This window comes from Rhizophagus irregularis, chromosome 30 (assembly GCF_026210795.1).
Source record: "Rhizophagus irregularis chromosome 30, complete sequence".
Taxonomy (NCBI): Eukaryota; Fungi; Glomeromycota; class Glomeromycetes; order Glomerales; family Glomeraceae; genus Rhizophagus; species Rhizophagus irregularis.
The window spans coordinates 223,122-248,101 of NC_089458.1; the positions used below are offsets into that span (position 1 = coordinate 223,122).

The 24,980-nt window shown below is 24.1% G+C and overlaps 2 protein-coding genes across 2 annotated transcripts; one reads left to right on the plus strand and one right to left on the minus strand.

Annotated features, from left to right (window-relative positions):
• Positions 1 to 3,610: 3,610 nt before the first annotated feature.
• Positions 3,611 to 6,328, minus strand: OCT59_021470 (uncharacterized protein). The gene is made up of 2 exons (XM_066146550.1): positions 5,906 to 6,328; positions 3,611 to 5,674 (listed from the first exon to the last, which is right to left on the minus strand). Exon 2 carries the CDS (start codon positions 5,609 to 5,611, stop codon positions 4,478 to 4,480), a length of 1,134 nt encoding a protein of 377 aa, XP_066005676.1. The 5' UTR covers positions 5,612 to 5,674; positions 5,906 to 6,328; the 3' UTR covers positions 3,611 to 4,477.
• A 13,465-nt stretch (positions 6,329 to 19,793) lies between these two features.
• On the plus strand, positions 19,794 to 22,895 carry OCT59_021471 (uncharacterized protein; the record flags this gene model as incomplete). Its single annotated transcript, XM_066146551.1, has 6 exons — positions 19,794 to 20,175; positions 20,248 to 21,072; positions 21,274 to 21,363; positions 21,436 to 21,737; positions 22,214 to 22,409; positions 22,567 to 22,895. Exons 2-6 carry the CDS (start codon positions 20,937 to 20,939, stop codon positions 22,893 to 22,895), a joined length of 1,053 nt encoding a protein of 350 aa, XP_066005677.1. The 5' UTR covers positions 19,794 to 20,175; positions 20,248 to 20,936.
• Positions 22,896 to 24,980: the final 2,085 nt, after the last annotated feature.

Below are 24,980 nucleotides of genomic sequence, written 5' to 3' on the forward strand. Positions count from 1 at the left end.
ATATATTTGTAATTTTTTTATGGTTTAATAATATCTAATAAAACATACATTATATAAACTTATAGTACAGAAAATGAAGTATTACTTATTGAAATATTTTGAAACATTACGAAATATTACGTTGTGTAAAATCACAGAATATTAAGGTATGGAGCATTACGCATCGTAATATTTCGAAATATTTTAAAAAGTTACAAAATATTACGTTTACGCAAACTTGTGGCGGGTCTGAAAACTTACGAAATATTATGTAAAATTACGGAATATTACAAATCGTAAAATTACGAAGCTTTGCATATCGTAATATTTCGAAATATTTTAAAAAGTTACGAAATATTACGCTTACGCAAACTTGTGGCGGGTCTGGAAACTTACGAAATATTATGATGTGTAAACTTGCGCAATTTTTCGCACTATATAATTTCCTGATGTGATGAGTACGAAGTTTCTTTGAAGAATTACATTGAGAAAACAATCCAAGAACAAGTGGCGCAGTTTGAGTCATCAGAATTAGCCAATAATACGCCAGTATCAACACAAGTATAGCCAATAGAAACGGAAATTTTTGAAAATGTCGAACATTAATCAATAAATATAGAACATGATGATCAAAATACCGAATACCAATCAAAGAACGTGATTGTAGAATCTTTAACAAAAAACTCTAAACAGAGTTTTACAAAATTGAATGCCAAAGCCATACTTTATATCCCAAAAGGAAAAGAACGTACTATTACGTTTGCAGAAATAGTCTCCAGGAATTTAAATGTAAGCAGCAACCGTAATACTTCTCTGACTCCATCTGATAATAAGCAAAAAGTTAACGTGATCAACAAATTGAGTCAAATCGGATAGCGAAGGAACTGGTAGCCAGAAGAAAAAATAACAACGCGTTCCTTGAAAGAAATTCAATCAGTAATGACCGGATATGATCCAGTACTTAAGAATAACGTTTGGGAAATTATTCTTTACGACATTCCCTCCATCTAGGCTTAGCTCGAACTTCTTCAGTATTTTGAGAAATATAGGTTACATGATCGCTTTCAAGACTAAACATTAGAAGAAATATTTAATGGTCACCATATCAATCAACTTCAACGAGTGAGCAATAAATCTATGGAATAAAGAAGTCTGGACTGCTCCTTTAGGAGGCTTCCCTGTTTGTTGGTATCCTGCTAACTGAAATCTTCAACAAAAAAAAGAACGAGAATGATTTCAGGCTGTAGTAAAAGATTTACTTGGAACTGTCATCACTTCAATATTGTATCCTTTAGACTCTTCCCAATCATCCATAGTATCCCATTTGGAATGTAAAGCTTTCAAGGTAGTTCAGGAAAAAAATACCCGCAAACTCATCACGTATTACAAAAATTGGGCAGATTTGGATAAAATCACGAATACCAAGTTGAACTTGCAAGTATACTTTTCGTCAAAATGACAAAATACTAATTAAATTTATTTTGACAGACGTAATGTATTTTGACAGACGTAATTAATTCATAGTAATTTTATAATAAATAGTGAATTGGTCCGTTCGCCGAAATATGACGTAATTAATTAGCGGAGAAGTATACTTGCAAGAATATGAAGGTGTTTGGACTAGATACTTTTCTTCTCAACTATCTAAAGGTCGTAATCGATCACCAAAAAATGGCCAAAATCAAAAGCAGAACTAAAACTCAGCTAACAAGGTTGGAACAAATATTACAGATAACAAGATTAAGATAAGCAAGCCTATTGGAAAGAAATACGTATCTTCAATTCTAAAGATTATGAAAAAAGGTATGGACAGTAGTGAATCTGGCAAACTTACACTGTTAGCAGAAATTAGATCATTACTAAGAAGGCTTAAGAACTGACAGGATGACTACTTGGCCTTGATGACTATATGTAAATTTGTGGTAGACAGTATAATAGACTTTATATCTGTAGAATACTAATATTTTATTTTAGTTATCCCTTTTTTAATTTTTTTTTTTTTACCCCTGATTTATTGTTTTTGCTCCTTTTATTTTATTTTGTTTGAATGGGTTTTGTCCACGCGTAGTAGTGAGTCTTTAGACACTCATACAGCATGACTTGGAGGAGAGGGTTCTTCTAAAAAAGGCCGCCTATAAGGCAGATTTACTCCCCTAGCCTAAGTTCTTTACTGACAGTGCACATATGATTGCTTTGCCGAAATTAGCAGGTGGTGTATTTCTTTACTAAATTAGGATTTATATTAGTTTTACGTGTATTGTATCAACTTATTTTTTAAATCTTAATAAAGATCTATATGTGCTACAGCAAAAAAAAAAATAAAAAATAAAAAATAAACTGTATTGCAAGTAAATTTGCCTGCAATTTCTAAATTAAGATAAATAATGCTATAACTGAAAAAATTCTTTAATTTTAACATACATTTTGGCTATAAATTGTATAAATTAGATATGTAACTAATTATTAAAATTGGATAAGAAATTAACTGCAAAAATAGTATTAAATTTTATATAATAAAATTTAAACTTTTCTTATCCTATTTTTTTTATTTTAAATATTTATTATAACTTTTATTTTTATTATAAAATTTTGCATTATAATAAATAAAATAGTGATAAAAAGTTAATATATAATTCAAATGCATAATAAAATTTTCATTAAGGTTTTATATAAAGTTAAAATCCTATTAAACATTAAAACAAATTTTATAAATTCTATTAAGATTTTATATAGTTACAATTAATTATTAATGAAATCATTAAAGTTAGTAAGTGCATAGTTTTTAAAATTTTATAATTATCTTAATATACAACTTTTGACCAATGGGTTATTTTCAATTTTCTAATATATAATTAATAAATAATAATGGTTACTATACAATATATAATTTAAACTATTTTGGAAAAAAATTTTATTAATATTTGCTTTATTTTTCATAAAATTAGATAAAAGCTAAATTTTTGGCAAAATTGCAGGCAAATTTAGAGATATTTATTAATCAATAAAAAATATAAATTTTTACAAACTATACTGTATTTATTTTCTATTACAAGTATTACTAATAATATTAATTAAATTTTCTATTGTAAGTATTAGTTAGCTTTTATTATAATATTAAATTTTTTTAAAAATTATAATATCAGTTTTTATTATTGTAATAGTATTGATCTTCTTATATTAGTAAAGTTTCAAAGTAAATTTGCTTATTTTTTTTTTGAAGTAACATTATTTATATTTTTATTGTATTTTCTAAAAAAAAAAAAAATTATTATAAAGAAATTATTTTTAACAAACTCTTAAAATCTTCATTCACCGTATCCTGGTATTTTTTCCGAGCATATTGGCACAAAAAGATTAGAAATGGTAATATACGCCGCCTCATAAATCGATATTTTCTCACCAGAACAGGTGATACCGTAAGTAAATTTCTTTGCTTATACCATTTTTAGAGCGAAAAAAAAAAAAAAAATTCTCATAATTGTCGTGCACGTTTATCCTCAGAATTACCTTATTTGAACAGAAATTTATGACATAATGTGATAACAAAGATCTGAGTTAAATCGTTAAAATCGCAATCACATGAACCTCACAATTTATAAAAAAAAAAATTTTTTTCAAGTATCCTTTTTTTATATATATAATTTAATAATATATCGAGCTTTTATTATCTGTTAAAATAATAAACCTAATTTTTTTTTTGTTCACACAAAAAAACAAGTAGTTGACTTCACATTATTATAATAATTTTTTTTTAAAAAAGAAAAAAAATTAATGAAGAAAGAAACACAAAAAAAAAATTCTAATTAAGTCTAATAATATAGAATTCACGAAAAAAAAAGATATATATATATATGCAAAAAAAAGAATAACATTCTAAAAACTTCTTGTTTATATAAATCTATTTGTATATGCTAAAAAGTCTAATAAAATTTGTCTATGAATATTTTCTGTACATTATAACGTATATATAAACGTGTTGTTACACACAAGTACAATAAAAAAAAAACCCAGAGGAAAAAAGCAATAACGTAAAACCGTAAAACCAAATTAAGACATTGTCCATTTAGATAAAGAAACTAAAGAGGTACTAATGACGATAAATTATTGTTACGGGTAAGCAGTAATAATAATAGGCGAGAAATTAATGTAATACAAAATGAATTTTATATATATACGTTGTATATATAAAAAAAAGCCAGTAAGTAATTAAAAATAACCCGTCCGCAATTAATCATCATAAAACTGAAGTAACGGAACCCGTCCAAGACTTCATGTAATTTTTCCCAAAACAAAAAAAAAACCGCCATAAAACTTATTAGAAATATATACTAAATACTAAAGAAAAAAAAATGCGAAAAAAAAATATAAAAGAAACTATATCTCAAATATTGATACTACACATTTCAAAATAAAAATAAGTATATGATTAGAAGAGAGAAAAAAAAAATATTATTAATATCCAAAAACTCCTTTTTATCCTTCCTAAAATTATATATAATTAAAAAAGTTTTAAATTGGTGTAAATTGCTTCTAACTGTCGTTGATCTTCAGTATTCCTAATCTTTTCCCATGGAATATCTTGTGGAGGTAATTGATGACCATTTGAAACAGATGATGAATTTTGAGGAGGATAAGAAGCCGGAAAAGGTAATTGCTGAGGAGTTGGGAAAGTGAATCTTGATGATGGATTTGGAATATTAATAGGTTGTGAACCATTACCAAAACCATTTGAATTATTATCAGAATTTGAAGGTTGAATGAAATTTGGAGGAGGATATAATGGTAATGAAGCGGTACTTGAACCATTATGATAAGGTGAATAAATATTACGATTATTAAAATTTGGATAATCATCCTCAGTTGTTGAAGGTGAAGATGAAATTGAAGGAGTTGAACATGCAGAATTTGAATCAAATTGATGATGATGAGATTGTTGTAATTGCCAATATGGACTTGGTGAGAGAGATCTTTCGACGACAGAGCCATCACCACCGTAACTATGAGTATGATGATGATGATGATTGTGATGATGGGAAGCACCACCAGCATAGTGATGAACATGTTGTGGGACACCATCGACATTTGATGTTTCGGGGTACATACCCTTTGGAATTATAATACCTTTAAGTTTCTCATCATTCATGGGAATTTGTAATTTTTCACTGATAACATCAGCTTTAGTATAATAACATATCAAATGTAATTTTTGATGAGCAGTTGTCGTTATACTAAAAGATTGTTTAACAAGGCCTCCATGTTTATATCTGCATTGTTCAGTTGCTGAAGTTATAGATTTTTTTGCGGAATGATAAGATTCACTAGAATCTGTGTCTTCACTAGATAAGTCATGAGGGTTATTACTTGAACGAGAATTTGATTTTCGTTTTGATTCCAATTCTCTATAGGTTAGAAAACTACCGCTAACACGACTTGCAGACCAACTCTTTCCATCTGTCCAGCGTCTCATACCAGCTTCACGTTCATCCCAAACGAAGACTGAACCCGAACGTATAGATGATCGTTCCTTTTCACTAAGTCTACGTTGTATACGAGATAAAAATCCTATGCGACAAGCCTCAAAAAGTAAGATGGCATCTTGTGGTGTTTTGACGTAACCGTGATATGTTTCCATGTTTGGTAATATAATTTTATTTATTGTATATGTGTGAATATATATATGTATATATTTTTTTTTCTATTGTATTTAAAAAAAAAAAAGTAGAGAAAATGATTTTCGTTAGTGGATGAACAATTTATATATATAAGAATATTGATGTACGACGAAACAATTTCCGATGTGCATTAATTTTTAAGTCATGAGAACTTTTTAAAGAAAACTCTCTTTTTTTTTTTAGCACGAGGAGGCGAACATATCTAACCTAACAATAATATAATTAAATAAACCAACTAGAAAAAAAATACTCACCAAAAGACAAAAATTAGGTTTCGACCACGAAAAAAGTTTTTTTTTTTGTGTTTCTTCTTTTCTATTAAGAGTTTTAAATGTTGAAATATAAAAGGTTGTAATATTTTTGCTTCGTTTGCTGCTTTGTTGGTGTATATATTTGTTGTGTGTAAAAGGTGTAAAAGTGAAATTAACTCTTGCAAATCCTCTAATCAATCTAGTAATATACCAAAAAAGACTTTTTTTTTTTCCTGTATATGGTGTTTTATTATATTTGTCGTTTTGTCGAAAAAGGTTGAGAGAGGTGATAAAATTTTGTATTATATGAGTGTATAATTCTATTTCTATTATGATAATATTATAATACTTTTTTTTTTCGAGAAAAAAACTTGTATTGATCAGTCAATGACCCAACACAACTTTTTACTTTTTGTTAAACGACGAAAAAAAAAAAAAAAAGTATTTCAAAAAAAAATATAAAAAAAAAAAGGTGAAAAATGGGAGTGTATATATATATTATGAAAAAAAAATTTTTTTAGAAAAAAAAAAAAATTCTAAGGGGTGCTGGGTTGAAAAGGGTGTTTTTTAATGATTTTTTTTACAATATAAAAAAAAAAAAAAAAGAAGGGGAAAAGATAAATGGAAGGTTTCTCTTTTTTTTTTTGGCGTAATTATTATAGACTTTTTTAGAGTTTTTTTTTTTTTTTTAAAGTTGAATATAAAAAAAAAATTATAAGAAAACAGGGGAGGTTTTGTTTGTTTCCGTTATACAAGTCAAAAAAAAGAAGAAAATTTTTTTTTTTATAAAGGTTTTAAAGTACACATATTTATACTTTCTAATCTACACTACATATAGTATAAAATAAGCTATTATGTATAGTTGATAAAGTATCTCGTAGTTATTACGTGTTAATACAAAATTTATAATAATTTATAATGAATATGTAATGTAAATATTACACATCAAAACTAAAAATAATATATATAAAAAATATATTATACATTATACATTAGATGTGCAGATTTTAATTTAATTTTATTCTAAGCTTGTTCAACGGTAACCATTATGGTATTACAAGTATTACAACTATTAACCGAGTTTTTTATTACTATCGTAAAATATTTAGTATTAGCTCAATTTTTAAAGTGACGACTAACATCGTTATTACCATAATCAGCTTACATTCATCTATAAGGATAACGGATTCCGAATTCTTTTTTTTTTTATGATATCATTTTCATATTGTTTACATTTTGGTCAGATGTTTAAGATATTTTTTATATTATTAAGCTACTTTATTTGGTTCAAAATTAAATTAAATTAACTGCGGTTTTTTTTTAAAAAAAAACGTCAAAAAATATATATTTTTAATTTACGTTAAAAAATGTATAAAAAAAATTAAAAGAAACATATTTTTTATTCAGGTTTTATTTGGCTTATTTTGCAGATTGTGTTTTTTTTTCTTTTTTTTTTTTTTTAACGATTTTCAAACTAAAATAATTTTTTTATTTTTTTTTGTGTGCGTATTTGGTTTTATTTAAAGTAAAGGTAACCCGGAGAAAGAACTACGAAAAAAATTGCCTAATTTTGTAATACCGGAAATTAGTATTTTTTTTTAATAAATTCATTAAAATTCATTTTAATTAAAAATAACTTTTTTTTTTGATAGACGTCATAAAAAAAATAAAAAAAATATCGGATTTTTAATTTTAAATGGAGGAGAATGAGAATATGGTTTAGATTTTATATTGTTCCTTTATGAGAAAAGTTCATGAAGTAAATGAGTAATAAGTAATGAGTAATAAAATCGATTATAAAGGGATTATGAGGATTATGAGGTAATATAAAATATAAAAAAATATAAAAAAAAAAATAAAAAAATATAAATTTTTTTAAATATACGGACATTAGCGAAAAACTGTTTATCACGTTTATTTGATACGTTTATTGATTGTCTCGTAGTTTAATTTTACTTCCCGATTATCTCTTATTTAGAGTCTATTTGTTATTAATTACCATATTGATCTTCCAAAATTGATTTTTTTTTTCCTGGTTTTCCCTTACCTCAAATTTTTATTATATGAAAGAAAAAAAAAAAAAAAAAAATTATACATATACATAAAAATATATAAAAATACATCTTACATTAAATACACAAAATACACAAAATACGTACATATACATAATATATATATTTAATTATAATCCTATATTAGGAATAAGAAAAAATAAATTATTTGTACGACAATTTAAATTTTATATTAAAATTTTTTTTAAAAAAGGAAAACTAACCTTATTTATATTAAGGAGATATGATTTCTTTTTTTTCTACTGCGGACTCACAAAAAGATGAAACTGTGATACAAAAGTTCACTTTTTCCTAAAAGGTTCTTATTGAATGGTCTTTTTTTAAACTCAATCCATTTTTAGAATTATTATAATGATATAATTGAAAATGTCAAAAAAAAAAACTTTATTTCCAAGTTTAGATAATAATCATTTTCTTTTATTATAATCCCTTTTAGTGTTACAATTAAGTGATATTCTTATTATTTACTTTCGTGAACATAAGTAATTATGTTTTTTTTTTTGACGTTGGTTCTGGACGTATGTATAAATATACATTAGTTATGTGTTATGTTTAATGGTCAGTCATATTTGGTTATGTTATTGTTTAATGGTCAGCCATGTATGTGTATCTTTCAACGCAAATAATAATATAAGGTTATGTTATTTACACATTCACACATTCTCATCTAATAAATTCTTTCTTTTAAAATGATTAAATTTAGAATGAGAAATTTTAAATAATTTAAATAATCTAATTTATAACGAATAATAATTAATCGAGTACAAGATTCATTCAATTTGAACACATATTTTATGGCACAGACATCATTTTAAACATTCATTCATTTCCATATTTAACGTTCAATGTAAAAAAAAAAAGGGAATAAAAATTAATTAATTGATAATACTTTTTTATTTTTGTGATACAGATTGAAATGTAACGCAAAAAGAAAATATAGTTATGATAAAATTGGTGATTTTTTGAAAGGATGGAAAAACTTAATTATTTCATTTCTTAATTTTTTTGATTATGCATTTAATAATAAAATCATTTCTTAACAAAAAGTTTTTTTGGATTTTCTTTTTTAATTTTCTCGAGAGAAATCATGCACTTTCACAAAAAATTTAGCCTCATTACATGAAAGTAATGTGACGATGATGGTAACAGTGATGAAGGTCCTAACGTGACTTTAAAAAAAAAAAGCCACATTCATTACGTTATGAGTGTTACTTAAAAAAGTATTATTCTTCGCGATCACTTTTAATTTGCAAAAGATGAGAGATATATAACTAAAACGTAAACAAATCCTTTATTATTTGTTTTTTTTTTAGCCATGCATTTCTTCTATAATTTCATATGCACTTTTATAATTTTATATGCAAAAAGTTGGAAAAGGTGATATATTTTTAAAATAGGTAAAAATTTTTATTATATAAATTCATATAAATATCACGTTACAATGCAATCGTTACATTACATATATATATATAATATATACTATAATTGTTTGTGGGGGAACCATAAAATAATTCATGAATAATAATATAAATATGTATGTTGTGTTATCTTTTGCTTTTTTCTTTTCCTGTGAATTTTTTTTCTTCAAAAAAAAAATTATGCGGTTATATAAAAAAACTAAACTTTGTTTTTTCGAAAAAGTTAAAACCTTATGGTCTTATTTATATAATTAATGTTTGTTTGCATTTATTTACATGCGCCCAACTTTCATTTAAATTATTTACTTGTGATGTTAGTTATCTTGAGTATCAAAAAATCAGCATTTTACAGATCTTTAACACAAGTGTAACAAAATTTTTGAAATAATAATAATAAAAAAAAAAAATCATAATAAAAAAAAAATTAATTAATATAAGTGGAAGCTGGCGTTAAAACCTTGTATATAATATATCTAAATGATTTTTTTTTTAATAATAATAATAATAATAATAATAATAATAATAAATTTAAATAATAATAATAATAATAATAATAACAAATAATTAAGTAATAATGTGTACAACAAGTACGACAACTATTTTTTTCTCAAACATTTTCAAGCATTACAGCATCAATTACAGGATAAAAAATTTATTGTTATCAGTAATATAAAAGATATATTTACAGATAAGATAAAAAGGTTATATTTGTAGGTTACACGTTAAAAAAAAAAAAATCTTTATATTCTTAAATAAAATAATGGAAATCTTTATTTGGAAATTATTACCAAAAATCCTTTATGGTTTTTCAATAGACTTTCCGATCTTTTTATTACTATTATTATTTATTACCGGAAATTACCAACTTATTTAAAACAATACTAATAAAATTTTTGGATGACCTTTTTTTCGGAAAAAAATTTTTTTTTTTTTTCTAAAAACTTTTTTTTATTGGAAATTCTTTATAGTTAACCAACATAAACTCGCATATTAAATGAATGAACTTGTTAATCTGTACAACGATGCGGAATGACTTGTCAAATGCCACTTTAGAAATGTAAAGAAATGTAAAGAGATGTAAGAGAAATGTAAGATGATTTTTTGAAATTTTTAATTTTTTTTATTTATATATTTATTTATTTATTTTTTTCCTTCTTTCTTTCTTAAAAGAAGATGCAATATGTACCATAATACATTTCGGAATAATCATGCTTAAATAAATTTAATAAATAATTGCATCTCTTTTTGTTATCTAACTGCATTCTATAAAGACATTTTATAATTCATTATTAAAAAGAAAAGGAATTGTCCAACTTTCGAAAATCCTTATTTTCCTCCGCATCAATTAAGAAAATAAACAAGTTTAATCACCAGTTTTTTTTTTTTTTTTCACAAAAAAAAATCGAGAAAAAAAAAAATTATAAATAATAATGTACAAGTAGGTTAACTGGGACATTGCATTTGCATTTATTTCAAACCCAAAATTGATAGATGCATTATGTGGAGTATACAAAAGTAATATGATTTACTTTAATTAGTTTTATAGTATTCTACATCGAGTAATATTAAGTATGAAGTTAAAACGCGGAGATGCGCAAATAGCATTGAATGTAAATTCTTTTTTTTTGAAGCACATGACTCTTTTTTTTTTTTTTTAATAATAAACCTATTATAAGTTTAACTAAAGAAGTCTAAAGATAAGCTTAATAGACGTATTACAAGAAATACTATAAATTATAAATTAAAGTTTATTCTAATTATTTATCATATGTCAAAATTATTTTCTTTTTTTTTTTTTTTTTTGATCAAATGATCTTCGATTTGTAAACTTTATTTCTTTTTACGTTATTTTGTTACCGCCCTCCTGTGAAAAAAAAAATTTAGATTTAAAAAAAAAAATATACTTTTTTAAATTTTTTTTTTAAAAAAAAAACAAAAAGGAGAGAAAGAAGAAAAGAATATCCGATATTTTGATATGAGAAGATATAATGAAATACTAAAAAAAAAAAATTTTAGTAACAATTATTTTAAAATTTAATTTTAATCGGAGAAAAGTTTATTGAAACTAACAATATGATATATTGTTCATTAAAAATTGCGTCATATAAGTCATATAAAATATGATTTATTAATAATAAATAGTCATATTACTCATATAATTCTTAATAATAAATAATAATAATAATAATAATAATAATGCATTTACCCAATGAAAGAATGCAATTAAGGTTTACAAGGTAACTTCTTCAGAATGATTATTACATTAGACAAAAAAAAAAACATTTAACCTTTTTTTTACTAATGTCAATATAAAAAGCGTTCTTTTTTTCAAAAAAAAGAACCTTTTTTTTTTTCTTAAAAATAATAATAATTATAATATACACATGTACGTATAATTCATTGTAAAATAAACTTTAAAATTAGAACAATGGAAATAAATTTTTTTTTTAAAAAAAAAAGATAATAATTCTTTTATTCCTTCCTTCCTTCTTTCTTTTTTTCTTATTTTTTTTTTTTTTTTTATTAAGCAAAATTTCAGCCAACTTCCTTATAAATGTTGATTGTGTGAACATTTGACCGCATTATATATCATTATATATATATATATATATATATATATATATAATGTTTAATTTATTCGGAAAACTTTTGTAATTTTTTTGTAACTTTTGTTGTAACTTTAATATATAATTATGTATAATTTATTCGGCCGCCAATTTTCTATTTTAAAAAAAAATCGGCATGTAATAATCTACTTGGCATACAATTAACACTTACTTGGCATTTATTGATCATTGACATACCATGTACGATTTTTTTTTATACCATATTTAGTGATAAATGTATTAAAAATTTTTGAACGCGTAAAATCTAAAAATAAAAAAATGATTTAATTTCTTTCACAACACAAAAAATTCGAGACGTTAAATTCTATTTAACGCGTAAATTGTTTAACACGTTACCTTAATCCGAATATGTTTGAGAATAAACCTGTTATAAAAAATCTAGGACTTCCCTTATCGAAATAAAACAGGATTAACAGGATTAAATACTTGTTGAAAAATAAATAAATAAATAAATAATAGATAAATGATTGAATATATTTTTGAATATCTTTTAATTTCCAAATGTAGTAAATTAAAGATATGGTTATCTTGTATTTAATCCTGTTTTTTTTTTATAGTTTTTTAGTTTTTTTTCCCTTTTTTTTTTTCTTTTTTTTAGTGTTTCGAAAGAAAAATTTGTATGAATAAAGTTTAAGGTTAATTCAAAGCGAAAGAAAAAAGATCATCTTACATCAATAATACATTTTTAAAGTTGATTCACAAGGTTTTTTTATAATGTAATAAATGTAATAGATGTAATGCAAACTCCTTGTTTTAAACCTAATCGACGTAATAGAAAGAAAGAGACATTCTATGCATTTTATTTTTTTTTACGGAATTTTATTTTTTAATAACGACGAATTTTATTTTATTTATTTTATTTAAACAAGGATTCTTCCCCTGTTAAAAAAAAATTCAAGTATAAAGAAATCTATAAAGCTCGATTCATAATGATTATAATGATTTCTTTGTTTTTTTTTGGGTAAATTAACAAAAATAGTTAAAAAATTTTTTATATCTTAATAAAAAAATAAAGTTGGAAACAACATGACAACATGATACACATTTTTTTTTCTTTCTTGTACATAAAAATTATAATCATTATAGGTTAGCATTTAGAACAATGAAATTGAAAAATGACCATTGAAGTAATAAATCCTGGTACTCGGTATGACAAAAAAAAGAAGTCTTTTTTAAATGAAAAAAAAAAAATTCAAATACTTTTTATTAAATAGTTATTATGATCACCTTTTATAGTATATAGTCTAAAACGCGTATTACACAGTTTAAAAAGTATAAAAATGAAACAAGGTTACACGAGATGCTTTTTTTGACTATAATTTACCAAAAAGAGACCAAAAATTTATTAATTGATTGCTCTAATTCGTGTAAAGTAACACATATTGTAGTTTAAAAGTAAAAAGTATAAATAAATGCATTAGTGTTAAACTTTAAAAAAAGTTTATCAAGTATCAAACCTTAAATTAATTGGACTGAATAAATAAAGTTTAGATGAAGTAGATAAGGGAGATTGGGAGAAAAAAATAAATATATATCCCTATATAAATTTTTTTTTTATTGTGCAAAAAAAAAACCGGCTGATGAGATGTAAATGTGTAAATGTGTAAATGTGTAAATGATGTGTGTAAAAAAGATTTTATAAATGACTAATATTTATTATATACTAAGAAATGTTTCATGTTTTTAAAAATAGAAAATTAAAAAAGAACTAAAATTATCCCTTTTTTTTTTTATTTTTATTTTATTTTTAAAATCATTTCAATCATTTTCATTCAACATAAAATCAATTTGGGTAATTCATTGTCAATTTTTTTTTATTTTTTTTTATTTTAAAATTTTAAAATTAATTAAATTGAATTTTGATTCGCTCACAAGATTTTCTTTATGAGATTTACAAAAAGGATAAACTAAACTTTAATTCATTAGCCTTATCTTCTTGGTATCAATTAAATTCAAAATTTCTTTATTTGGCCAATTGGCTAAAAAAGTTGCTTTTGACGTATAAAATGACAAGTTTCATTTTTTTTTACTTATTTAAGTATTTGATAATATAAAAAAGAGAGGGAGTTCGGTTGGTAATTTCTTTTGTTCGGTGTTTTCCATTATTAATTTATTTATTTATGCATTAAATTACTTTTTTGTTATTAGAAAACTAGTAAATATTTAGGGATATATAACGTTTTGTTTTCTTCAAGTGTTTGAAAATTTTTTAGGTTTTTTTTTTTTCTGTTTGAGTTTAGGAATTTTTCACTACTCAGCCCGAATTAAAATGCACACAGCTATCGAATAACATTAATATAAAATTATTACCCTATATATATGTATGTATGTATGTATCGTTACACATTTATGTATATGTACAAGCCTTACAAGTATATTTCTTTATTTGAGATAAGAAAAAAAAAATTTTTTTTTTTTTTTTTTTCTCAAAGTAAGACATGTGAAAATAAGTTGTGCCGTGTGCGAAAATGAAAAAAAAAATTATTATTATTATATTATTTATATTATTTTCATTATTTCATTTTATACATTATATACATTATATATATATATATATATATATATATATATATTATATAATATAAATTATATTTTTAAAATATTTTTATTTAAAATGTACTAATTTAAAAATAAAAAAAAATATTTTTATTTTTATTTTTATTTCTCAGTGTAACAAATTACGAAAACCCCCAAAAAGATAATTAGTACAATTTTTTTTAATTCCGTTGACGAAATAAACTCTGAATCAGGAAAATCTTCAAAGTAAGAAAATAACATGACCACTAACATGACTTTATTATTATTTTTAATAGTATTTACCTTATAAATATTATAATTATAAAACGCATGATATGTCGGCGTGATTATGGCTAATTCGGTGGTGTAGATCCGAATTTATAAATAAAGTTCGGTGTGCTTCCGAATTACTTCTGTAATAATTGTAATAATTGTAATATTGTAAATTACTGTACTACGTCATGACCATAACGTCATAATATTTCTCTTTTGCTGCGGTGATTTTTTTTTGTTCAACCATTAACTGATAAAATTAATTCCGAAACATCCGAAGAATTTTCTCCTGAAAAAATTTTTTTTTTGTTAATTCTTTTTTTAATGTTCTATATTTGTAAAAAAATGAATTTTAATAATAAATAATGGTTTCATTGTTTTTTTTATTTAATCATTTAATCAAAGAAAAATTTTATAATATATTTTTATATATATATATTTTTTTTATTTTATTTTATTTTTATTTTTTATTTTTATATTTATTTTTTATTTTATTTTATTTTATTTTATTTACTTAATTAACTTGCTACAGATAAAGATCTAATTTTTTTTTAAAAAGTAAACATGTCAATAAATATACACCAATCTAAACCAATCTAAACCAATCTACATCATCTTTTTTTTTTTAAAAAAAAAAAAGATCTCTATCAAATCAAACCCAACTTAAAATTATTCAATTTCAATCAAAAACACGTTTTTTATTTAAGAATGAAGTAAAATTATGCAAAATAATGTGAAATTCTTTTAACTGTTTAATTCTGGCGGTTCTCCCTTTTTTGTAAATATAAAAAAATAGGGAGCTTTTTTTAAAAGAATTCTCCGAGTCAAATTACTTTAAAAAAAGAGTGCTCGACGGAAAATTACGTACCTGATTTTTACTGATTTTGTCTATTGAATGATTCTCTTTACATGATTATTATGATTATTAATTAAAAAAAAGATCAATTATTATCAATTATTTAAATTATAATTAATTATAATTAATAGGGTTTTTTAAAAGAAAAGATTTTTTTAAAATTAGAATGTTTATTGTTTCGAAAGTAATTGTTTTTTAAAAAAAAAAGATTTTTTTTTTTTTTTTGTAATATGTAATTACACGTGTTTATCATAAGATATTCAAAGGAAAAATTATTTCATAATTAGGTATTCAAAGAAAAAAAAAATGGTCTGTTCTTAAAACAAAACAAAAAGAAATTTGCATTGTTTTAAAAACAAAAAAAAAAAATTTTTTTTTAACAAAAAAAAATTACCAAGTAATTGTCATATGCGACTAAAAAAAAAAAAAATTTTTTTTTATGAAAATTTTTTTCATTGTAAATTGTCATGATGACAAGAATAAAAACCTGATTTAAATGATTTTAATAAACCCTAATAATAAACAAAGAAATAATGTAAAATTTATAATGAATTTTCTATAAAAAATTAATTAATATTCCGAACCAAAAAAAAAAAAAAAAAAATTAATTCCTCTCTCGGCTGCGGGACACTTTGTATCCGAGAAATCGAGATTATCAGGGGACCGTTTTATGCTTTGTTTAATTTTGCATTCTTAAAAATGTGGGCGATATGAAAAAAATGTGGGTAATGTGTGGACAATGCGGGCAATGTGGCCAATGTGGGCGCAGCTGATATGATTGATTGAATGCATAATATTATTATCTGGGTTTCATTCATTTTTTAAAACGATAGAAAAAAAAAAATTTGCCGCGGATTTGTGTTCAATTAACTACTTTTGGTTAGAGGCGATCTGAGATCATCATATGACTTGCTTTTGATTGGTTTTTTAATTGGATCTTTGTTTATTTAACGCGTCCGTCATTTTGGTCGCGTTTTTGTGATTAACAATCTTTTTTTCGGATTTTTCTTTCATGTAATCATCTTATTCATACATGAAATTCGGATAATAGTTTCATAAATTTTAATTGTTTCCAATGTTCTCATTAAAATGACATGATAAGCCCGCGATTATTGCTAATTTTTCTCATGCTAAATGTCGATATCATACATCTAATTGGCTAATTTTAAATATTTTATTAATGCATATATAATGCATGGCAAAAAAGAAAGTTTCGTTTAAAAATAAATTTTTCATTATAAATTCAAATTACCAAATCTTTTTATCTTCTAACTAGATATGACTGTATGGCGTTTCTCTTGTGACAAAATGTGACAAGTTTGGTTGCGTTTTCAATTATATGTAATAAAAAATTATATGCGAGTGATTTTATTTATGTATATTATTTTAAAAAAAAATTTTTTTTTTCTTTCTTTTTTTTTTTTTCAAGAAAGAAATCCATCGTATGATACTTGAAAGAAAAAGCATATGCCATATGTTATATGATTATGATAAAAAAAAAAAGATTTAAAAGGTGAATAAAGAAATGCAAATGCAATGTCAACACGGACTTTGTTTTTTAAATTACTAATAATCGTTAGCGTAGTAAATTAAAAAAAAAAATTTACCGAATTTGATTAAAAGCTTATTCCAAATTTCGTCATTAATCACATTAACTCAAACGGCTTTTACCATAGTAATGACATAAAAATTGAAATATGATTTTTTTTTTTTATTCACTAAATTAATATTCATTTAAAATATTTTAATAAATTTAAGCATAAAAAAAGTTTTGATTCAATTTTACCAAATTTAGTCAACATTTCAAAATATATAAATCTAAATTTGTTTATCTACAAGTACGAATTTATTAAAGTTTTTTTTTTCTCACGATTAAAAAATTTAATTTCCCTTTTTTGTTATGATTAATGAATTTTATTTGTATATTATAATGTCATTTTTTTATAATAATTTTTGTAATAAAAAATCTTAAAGGTTAAAAAATAGATGATCTTTTTTCCGCGATCTGATTTTCAATTGTTGCTGATCAATTTGGACACATGACTTTTGTTTGTTTGATTAAAAACTGAAATGAAATGAATATGAAAGAACTTTAATACTTTAATAATCTGAGGAACAACTATCCTGCTTTGGAAAATGTCTGAAATTTTCTCGCACTTCATATTTGATTTCTCGTGCCTCATATTTGTCGTCAGCGAAAAGTGATATAGATATACTTCAGTCAAGTTATATTTTCAAGTCGCTATATTTTCAAGTCGGTATATTTTCAAGTCGGTATATTTTCAAGTTGGTATATTTTCAAGTTGAGTTCAATGTTGTGACTGTTGAGTATATTTTATTGATAATACTGTTACGTACTGTTAGTCTGTTACGTACTTTTACGTACTTCATTCAGAACTGTCCAAATATTCTCGAATGTTCTATACCACGTACACTTTGCTAACGTAAAATCAGATGTCTCAGGAATTACATTGCCAAAGACATGATCGGATCAGAGGATTTGTTGAATTGGAAGAGAGCAATCCCAAGAAGCAATGGCCAAGTTTGACGACTAACTTGATTTCATTAGTCTAAATTCTCTTAAATTTGTTGAAGATAATATTTCTTTCCCATTTTCCATTTTTCAATATTTTCTCATTTGTTCTCCTTTTTAATATATATTTCCTTCAAGTTGTACATACAGTATCTCGTTAAGATCTGTTAAGGTGAGTTTGACTCTTTTTTCTGAGTATTTTTTTTGGGAGCTACCATTTCCGTACAGAGAACTGAGAATATTGCAATAACAAACATAAAGATTAACTAAGGAAATTGGCTATTTTGCTTTCTTTGTAAAAATAGAATTAGATCCCGAAAGTCTGCGTCATTGTTACAAAGATGATCTAATAACTTACAGTACGTCTAGTTTAGTACATGATGATGTTACTTGATTTTAATTGAAAGCACGAAAATTTTCACCTCAAATACCCGTTTTCTTGAATACAAACACAAAATCATGCTGACAATTGTTCCTCTATTTTTATAGAACAAAATGTTATCTTTTTTGGTGGAGAGTAATAATACATGGTAATAATACATGGAATTTCAGTTATCTGATATTAGATATACCGAATCTTTAAGAATGTAAATTTTATTGTGATTAATTTTTAAAATTTTCCATTCGTATCAAGTTGTCCAATTGCAGAGAATGTCATTCCATCACCCTGACAATAATAATAGTAATTTGAATTATATGTACGAATATGGAGATTAGCTCATTACTAGTATACAAGTATAAATAAATTAAATAAATTAAATAAATTAAGTAAATTAAATAAATTAAATAAATTAAGTAAATTAAATAAATTAAGTAAATTAACTGTTAAGTAAATTAAATAAATTAAGTAAATTAAATGATATTCCAAATACTTTAATCAAAAAGATAAATTAATCATCTTCAGAAATCACTACTATAAAGAATTAGTCTGAATTTCCAAAAATATATTTAAACTTTTAATGTTTGATTCATGTAGTAAACAAGTATATTCGGCATACGGTCAGGCTTGATAGTCCCCTTCAATATATCAAATACTTCTCCGTTTTAAATTATTGCCATGATTCAGTATCCAAATGATTTAACGTGTTCGCGTGACTTTAAACAAGTGATGGTTTTGTAACTAGTAGATGATTCTAGAATAAATGTAAAGCTCGGCGTATTTTTAAACGCATACAGCCAAATCTATTCCTCGTCAGGTTGACAAAGACCAACAAAAGCATCAGGCTAACAAGATTGACAAAAGCATTAGGCTAACAAGACTGACAAAAGCATCAGCAAAAAGCACAAAAGCATTAGGCTATACAAAACTGACAAAAGCAAGGATCTTCACAAATAATTAATTAGACACGTGTAGTAGAATGTTAAAAATCATTTTTTGTTTTTTGTATGATGTGTATGACGTATGACGCGTATTTTTACTGTATTTTTATCATTACTTTTTAAATAATTTACGCGTTTTCTATTCTTACTATTCTTTCTATTCATGTCAATAATATAATTATTCTTAATGAAACATTTGCCAAAAATGTCGGACGTATCAGTCCGAATTTACAAGTATTTAAAGGCCCTGGCTTCAGGCTCTTCCCTGTACATGTAGGCATTTTGTTTTGTACGCGTTGAAATAAACACTTTTGAACCATATATTGCAAATTCACAACTCTACTGTGAACCATTACAAAATTAAACTTTACTTTACAAATTCACATTAAAATTAAACTTTACTTCGAACTGTTACAAATTCACGTTGAAATTAATCTACTTTGAACCATTTATTATCAATTATTATTTCTTTTCCTTTATTTATTTCTTTTCTCTTATTATTCCTTTATCTTAATATCCCTTTTCCCTTATTTATTCCTTTTCCCTTATTTATTCCTTTTCCCTTATTTATTCCTTTTCCCTTATTTATTCCTTTTCTTTCGTTATTTCTTTGAAATTTGAAAATAATCAACATGGAAACATATCCAGGCCAAGATGGTATGTCTTGTAAAACAATATTTTGTATAATCTTCCTTCTTATTCGGCTTCTTACTAACCTTTTAATTTTAGTTCTTATTTCTTATTTAAAGAAACAAGGTAGTTTAACATATCGTGAATTCTTGGAATTATATCATGATGATATTATTACTTCTATTATTACTTTGTTATCTTCCTATCCCAGCTGGAATGAACTCGACTATACTTAGGCTTTTAATTATTTAAGAGAAGCAGAAAGAATTTTTACAGATCAAAATACTTTTAGGATCTTAAAAGAAAAGTTGTGTTTTTTTATTTTGAAAGGAAGGGTAACTCCTAGATTAGCCACATGTGAATTAGGTCTCAAATAAGAGAAATTGCTGGGCTTGTGCATTCTATTGCTCTCAATTTGTGCATTTTAACATGTGCTTTGGCTAGGAAAACTACCAGCTTTGGTAACCACTCTATTACTCCCCTGGAGGAGAAATCTGCCATGTATTTTCCACTAAATAAAAAAGCTTGCACACCACTAACAATTTGTTTGTAAACAAGTAGATACAGAACGTTTACAACACAAGAAAATTTTACAAGAATACTGGGAGAAAGTAATTGAAAAATACAATAAAGAAAATCCAAAACCTGATGCAACTTCTTCAAAAAGTAAAATTAATATATTCTGTTATGATATACTTTGTGAACTTAAGAATACAATCTTTTATCAACAATTTTGCACATACACTGAGAACCTGAATTCAGATTATTTTAAGAAAATAAATTATCCAATGGATTTATTTATTGTAAATTCAAAATTAGAAAATAATCAGTATTCAAATGAAAAAGAGTTTGAGAACGATGTTTGTTTAATATTTAATAACTACTGTTCTATATACGATATTGAGAGTGAAATGTATCATTTAGGTAGATCATTAGAATGTATTTTTAACGAAAAATTTAAGAAATTTAAGAATCAAACTAAACAAAAACAAAGATCAAGAAAACAAGATAATGATGACAATATGAATGATTTATCTATTGACAAGTTATATTTTTATTAAAATATTTTACTATTTTTATATTTATGTTATTAACTTTATATATTTAATTAACCATCTATATTAGAACTTAAAAAGAAACAAAAATTAAATCATTACATAGAAATTACTGATGATGTTTTCCTATTTGCTTTAGCATATAACAGTCTTATTTCAGGTAATATTGAAAGATTTAACAAAATTTTAAAAAAAAATTTATTAACAAGATCACAAATGTTTTTGTCTTTAGCAAATGAACCAGTTCTTCAAGGAATTTTTGAATTTAGTTTGCCATTAAAATATCGTATTCCAGAACTTTGTTTAGTAATGAATAAGAATGTAAGAAAAGGAAATAGAAGATTTGGTTTTGTTGATATGTTTGTTTTGGGGGATGAAACTAATGTTATTATAGAATCGAAATATATTCAGTTAGCTGGATTATTAAGAGATATTAATGAAAAACAAACAAAAACATTTAGTTCAATTGAATTAAGTAAATTAGATAAAATTATTGAAAAAGAAGATGAAAAAAGTTTATTAGAAAGAAAATATGTACATTATGTGAAAAACATGAAGAAATATAAACAAACAACTATAATTATTATTAAAAAAATTAGACAAATCATTTAATTATTTGGTTCAATGTCAATGATGATAAAAATTTTGTGCTTAATCAAGCTAAATCAGAAGTTAAAAAGTTGATCGAAAATATTAAACATAAGAGGATTACAGATAAGCAATTGCAATATGTATTTAATGCTCTTATTATCCCTACAATTGAGTATCGTGCTCAAGTGACAATTCTTAATGATTGAGAATGTGAATATATCATATCATCATTTAGGCGAGTTTTTAGAAAAAAATTAAGATTCTCTTGGTGAATGCCAACAGCAATAATTAATCATAATTTAATTTATAATGTAAAAGACATAGCAGATAATTAGCTACAAGCAAAGGGTACAAATTTCCTAATACAATTAAATGATACTGGATTATTAGGAAAAATTATGACGCTAAGGCTTAAACAGCTACAAAATAAATTTTGGATCGAAGATAATATAGTATCTGTATTTCCATTTGATAATAATTTTTATAAAAAATTATTTTATAGTAAAAGAAATTATGATAATTGGATCTTAGAAAACATCAAAATATTAAAAAATAATAATATAGATATTTCTATTAATAATAAGTTAAGTATAGAAAAATATAAGATAACTGGTGGTAATAATATACCAGTAAGAAAAATTTTAGAAACAGACAAATTTTTTAACAATATTCATCAGATTAAAAAAGATGGAGTTATGTTTTTGGATCAACTAATAGAAATATCTAATTCATATTTGATTAATTGGTGTACTTTAAAATTAAAATCTTTTAGAGAAGACACGTGTAATTACTAATTATATTAAGCCCAAAAAGTGGTATAAAGAATTACAAAATATCATTACAATCGATGGAAAAACCCTTAAACCTGAATATAAAACATCAGCTGTTTCTCATTTTAAAGGGTATAATATGGCTCAATGTGAAATAGATAGAAATAATATTCTCAAACAATTAACATTTATAGGAGTTTGGAATAATAGAAGTAATGATATCGAAATAGGTGTCTTAATCAAAACATCTGGAATTGATGAACAGAATAATTTAATAATAGGACATTTAAATGTTATTAATAATGTTAATCATAGATTATTAATCATCTAATTACAAAAATGTTTAGGATGTGAGTTAGACAATATAGAACAATTAAATCAAAAAACTTTTAATTGTAACATTTTGGTTAACACTAATGATTGTTTAATTGTTAGAGTTCAATCTAATAATGCAATTAATGATGTACATTATAGGTTAATACTTAACAATAATAATTTGAAAGCTATACTACAGACAAACTTGCTAGATATCACAGATTTAAGTTATAATAACTTTTTGTTTAAAAATAATTGGAAAAGTTATGAAACAACAATTAATCATTCAGTATTATCAATTGACCGCTTAGTTAAAATAAATGATAATCTAATTACAAAACTGTTAGATTTTTCACATGATTGAAACAGGACCCCGGATATCTCCAAAACAGGTCATAAGTCACACTTTCGGCAGATTGGCCCATTTTTCAGGGGCTCAAAAAATCGTTTTTTGTAAATATCTCGGCATCCAGTGGTCCAATTTTGATGAACAGTTTTTTAAATTGTAGAGCTAAATGAGGGCTACAAAATAAAAAAAAGTTCATTAAAATTGAATTACTGGATGCTGAGATATTTACAAAAAACGATTTTTTGAGTTTCAGCAAAAAGGGGTATTTTCGGCCAAAAGTCCATTATGACCTTTATATTAGATATCCGGGGTCCTATCGAAACCAATTATTAATAATTCAAAAACAATTGCTTGAAAGTTCAACTAGAAAATTTGAGATCTATACTGATGGTTCAGTTCGTGACTTTAGATCTCAACAATGTACAATATCATTTGGTTTTATTATTGTTAGAAATAATATGATTTTGCATAGTTTTCGTTCAAAAATTTCTTATTTCTCATCATCAAATAAAGCAGAGTTGTTAGTATACTTCTCCGCTAATTAATTATGTTGTATTTCGGCAAACAGACCAATTTACTATTTATTATAAAATTACTATGAATTAATTACGTCTGTCAAAATACATTACGTTTGTCAAAATAAATTTAATTAGTATTTTGTCATTTTGACGAAAAGTATAGTTGTTAGCAGTCATTTCAGCGTTGATTGTTTTACCAATTAATAGTGAAGTCACTATTTATACTGATTCAAATAATGTTATTACAGGATATTATGATATTATAGACAGAAATAATTTTATTATTTCACCACGAAAATTCTTTAAGATCAGAACAAATAATATTTATTGGAGTATTCTTCGAGAAATTATTGTTACAAATAATCTTACTTTAGATTTTATTAAAGTTAAAAGACATAGTGATAATTATTTTAATAATTATATCGATGAGTTTATTACTCATACTGATGAAACATTAAATTTAGTTTTTAAAGCAAATAATTTGAATAATTTAGATTATGTTTCACATTAGAATAATATTACAATAAAATGTAATTTATGTCAATTTTTAAAGAAAAAATCAATGGTACAACATTGGGAAAAATTTTTAAATTTGAATTGAAATGGTAAATATAGACACCCTTATGTTAATGTTGATTGGCATTATACATTTTTGCTGCTTAGTAGGGAAATTAAAGATAAAATTGATTCAACATATTCTACATCTATATTTTTATCAAAACGGAAAAAACAATCAGTTACTCTTTTAATTGAAGAAATTCCTACTGTAGAAAAAAGAAAATATCTGGTTTATAAAATATTTAAAGATTGGAAATGTTCTTTTTATGAACAATGCGATGAAACTTTTGATCACATGTAGACTTGTGAAATGTGAATCACATGCTAGTGAAATGGACAATATTATTCAAGAAACAAAAGAATTTTTTGAAGGGATTTGTAACTCTTTGTTGATTAATGCAGATAAAGATCCTATAATTGATGATAAGCTTGTTGATAAAATGACTTTTTGGGATTGTACCTATAGTGAAACGAAAATTACCTTTATAGATTTAATTAAAGGAATAATCTCTTGTGAGTTATCAGCATACACGTTCTTAATTTTTGAAAATCAAAATTTACAAGAAAAATTCTTAGTTTTATTAAGGAATTTTATTTTTGAAAAAAGTTGGAATTTTTGGATTAATAGATTACAGTCAACTCTCTTTATAGTCACACATTTGGGACAGTCCATATT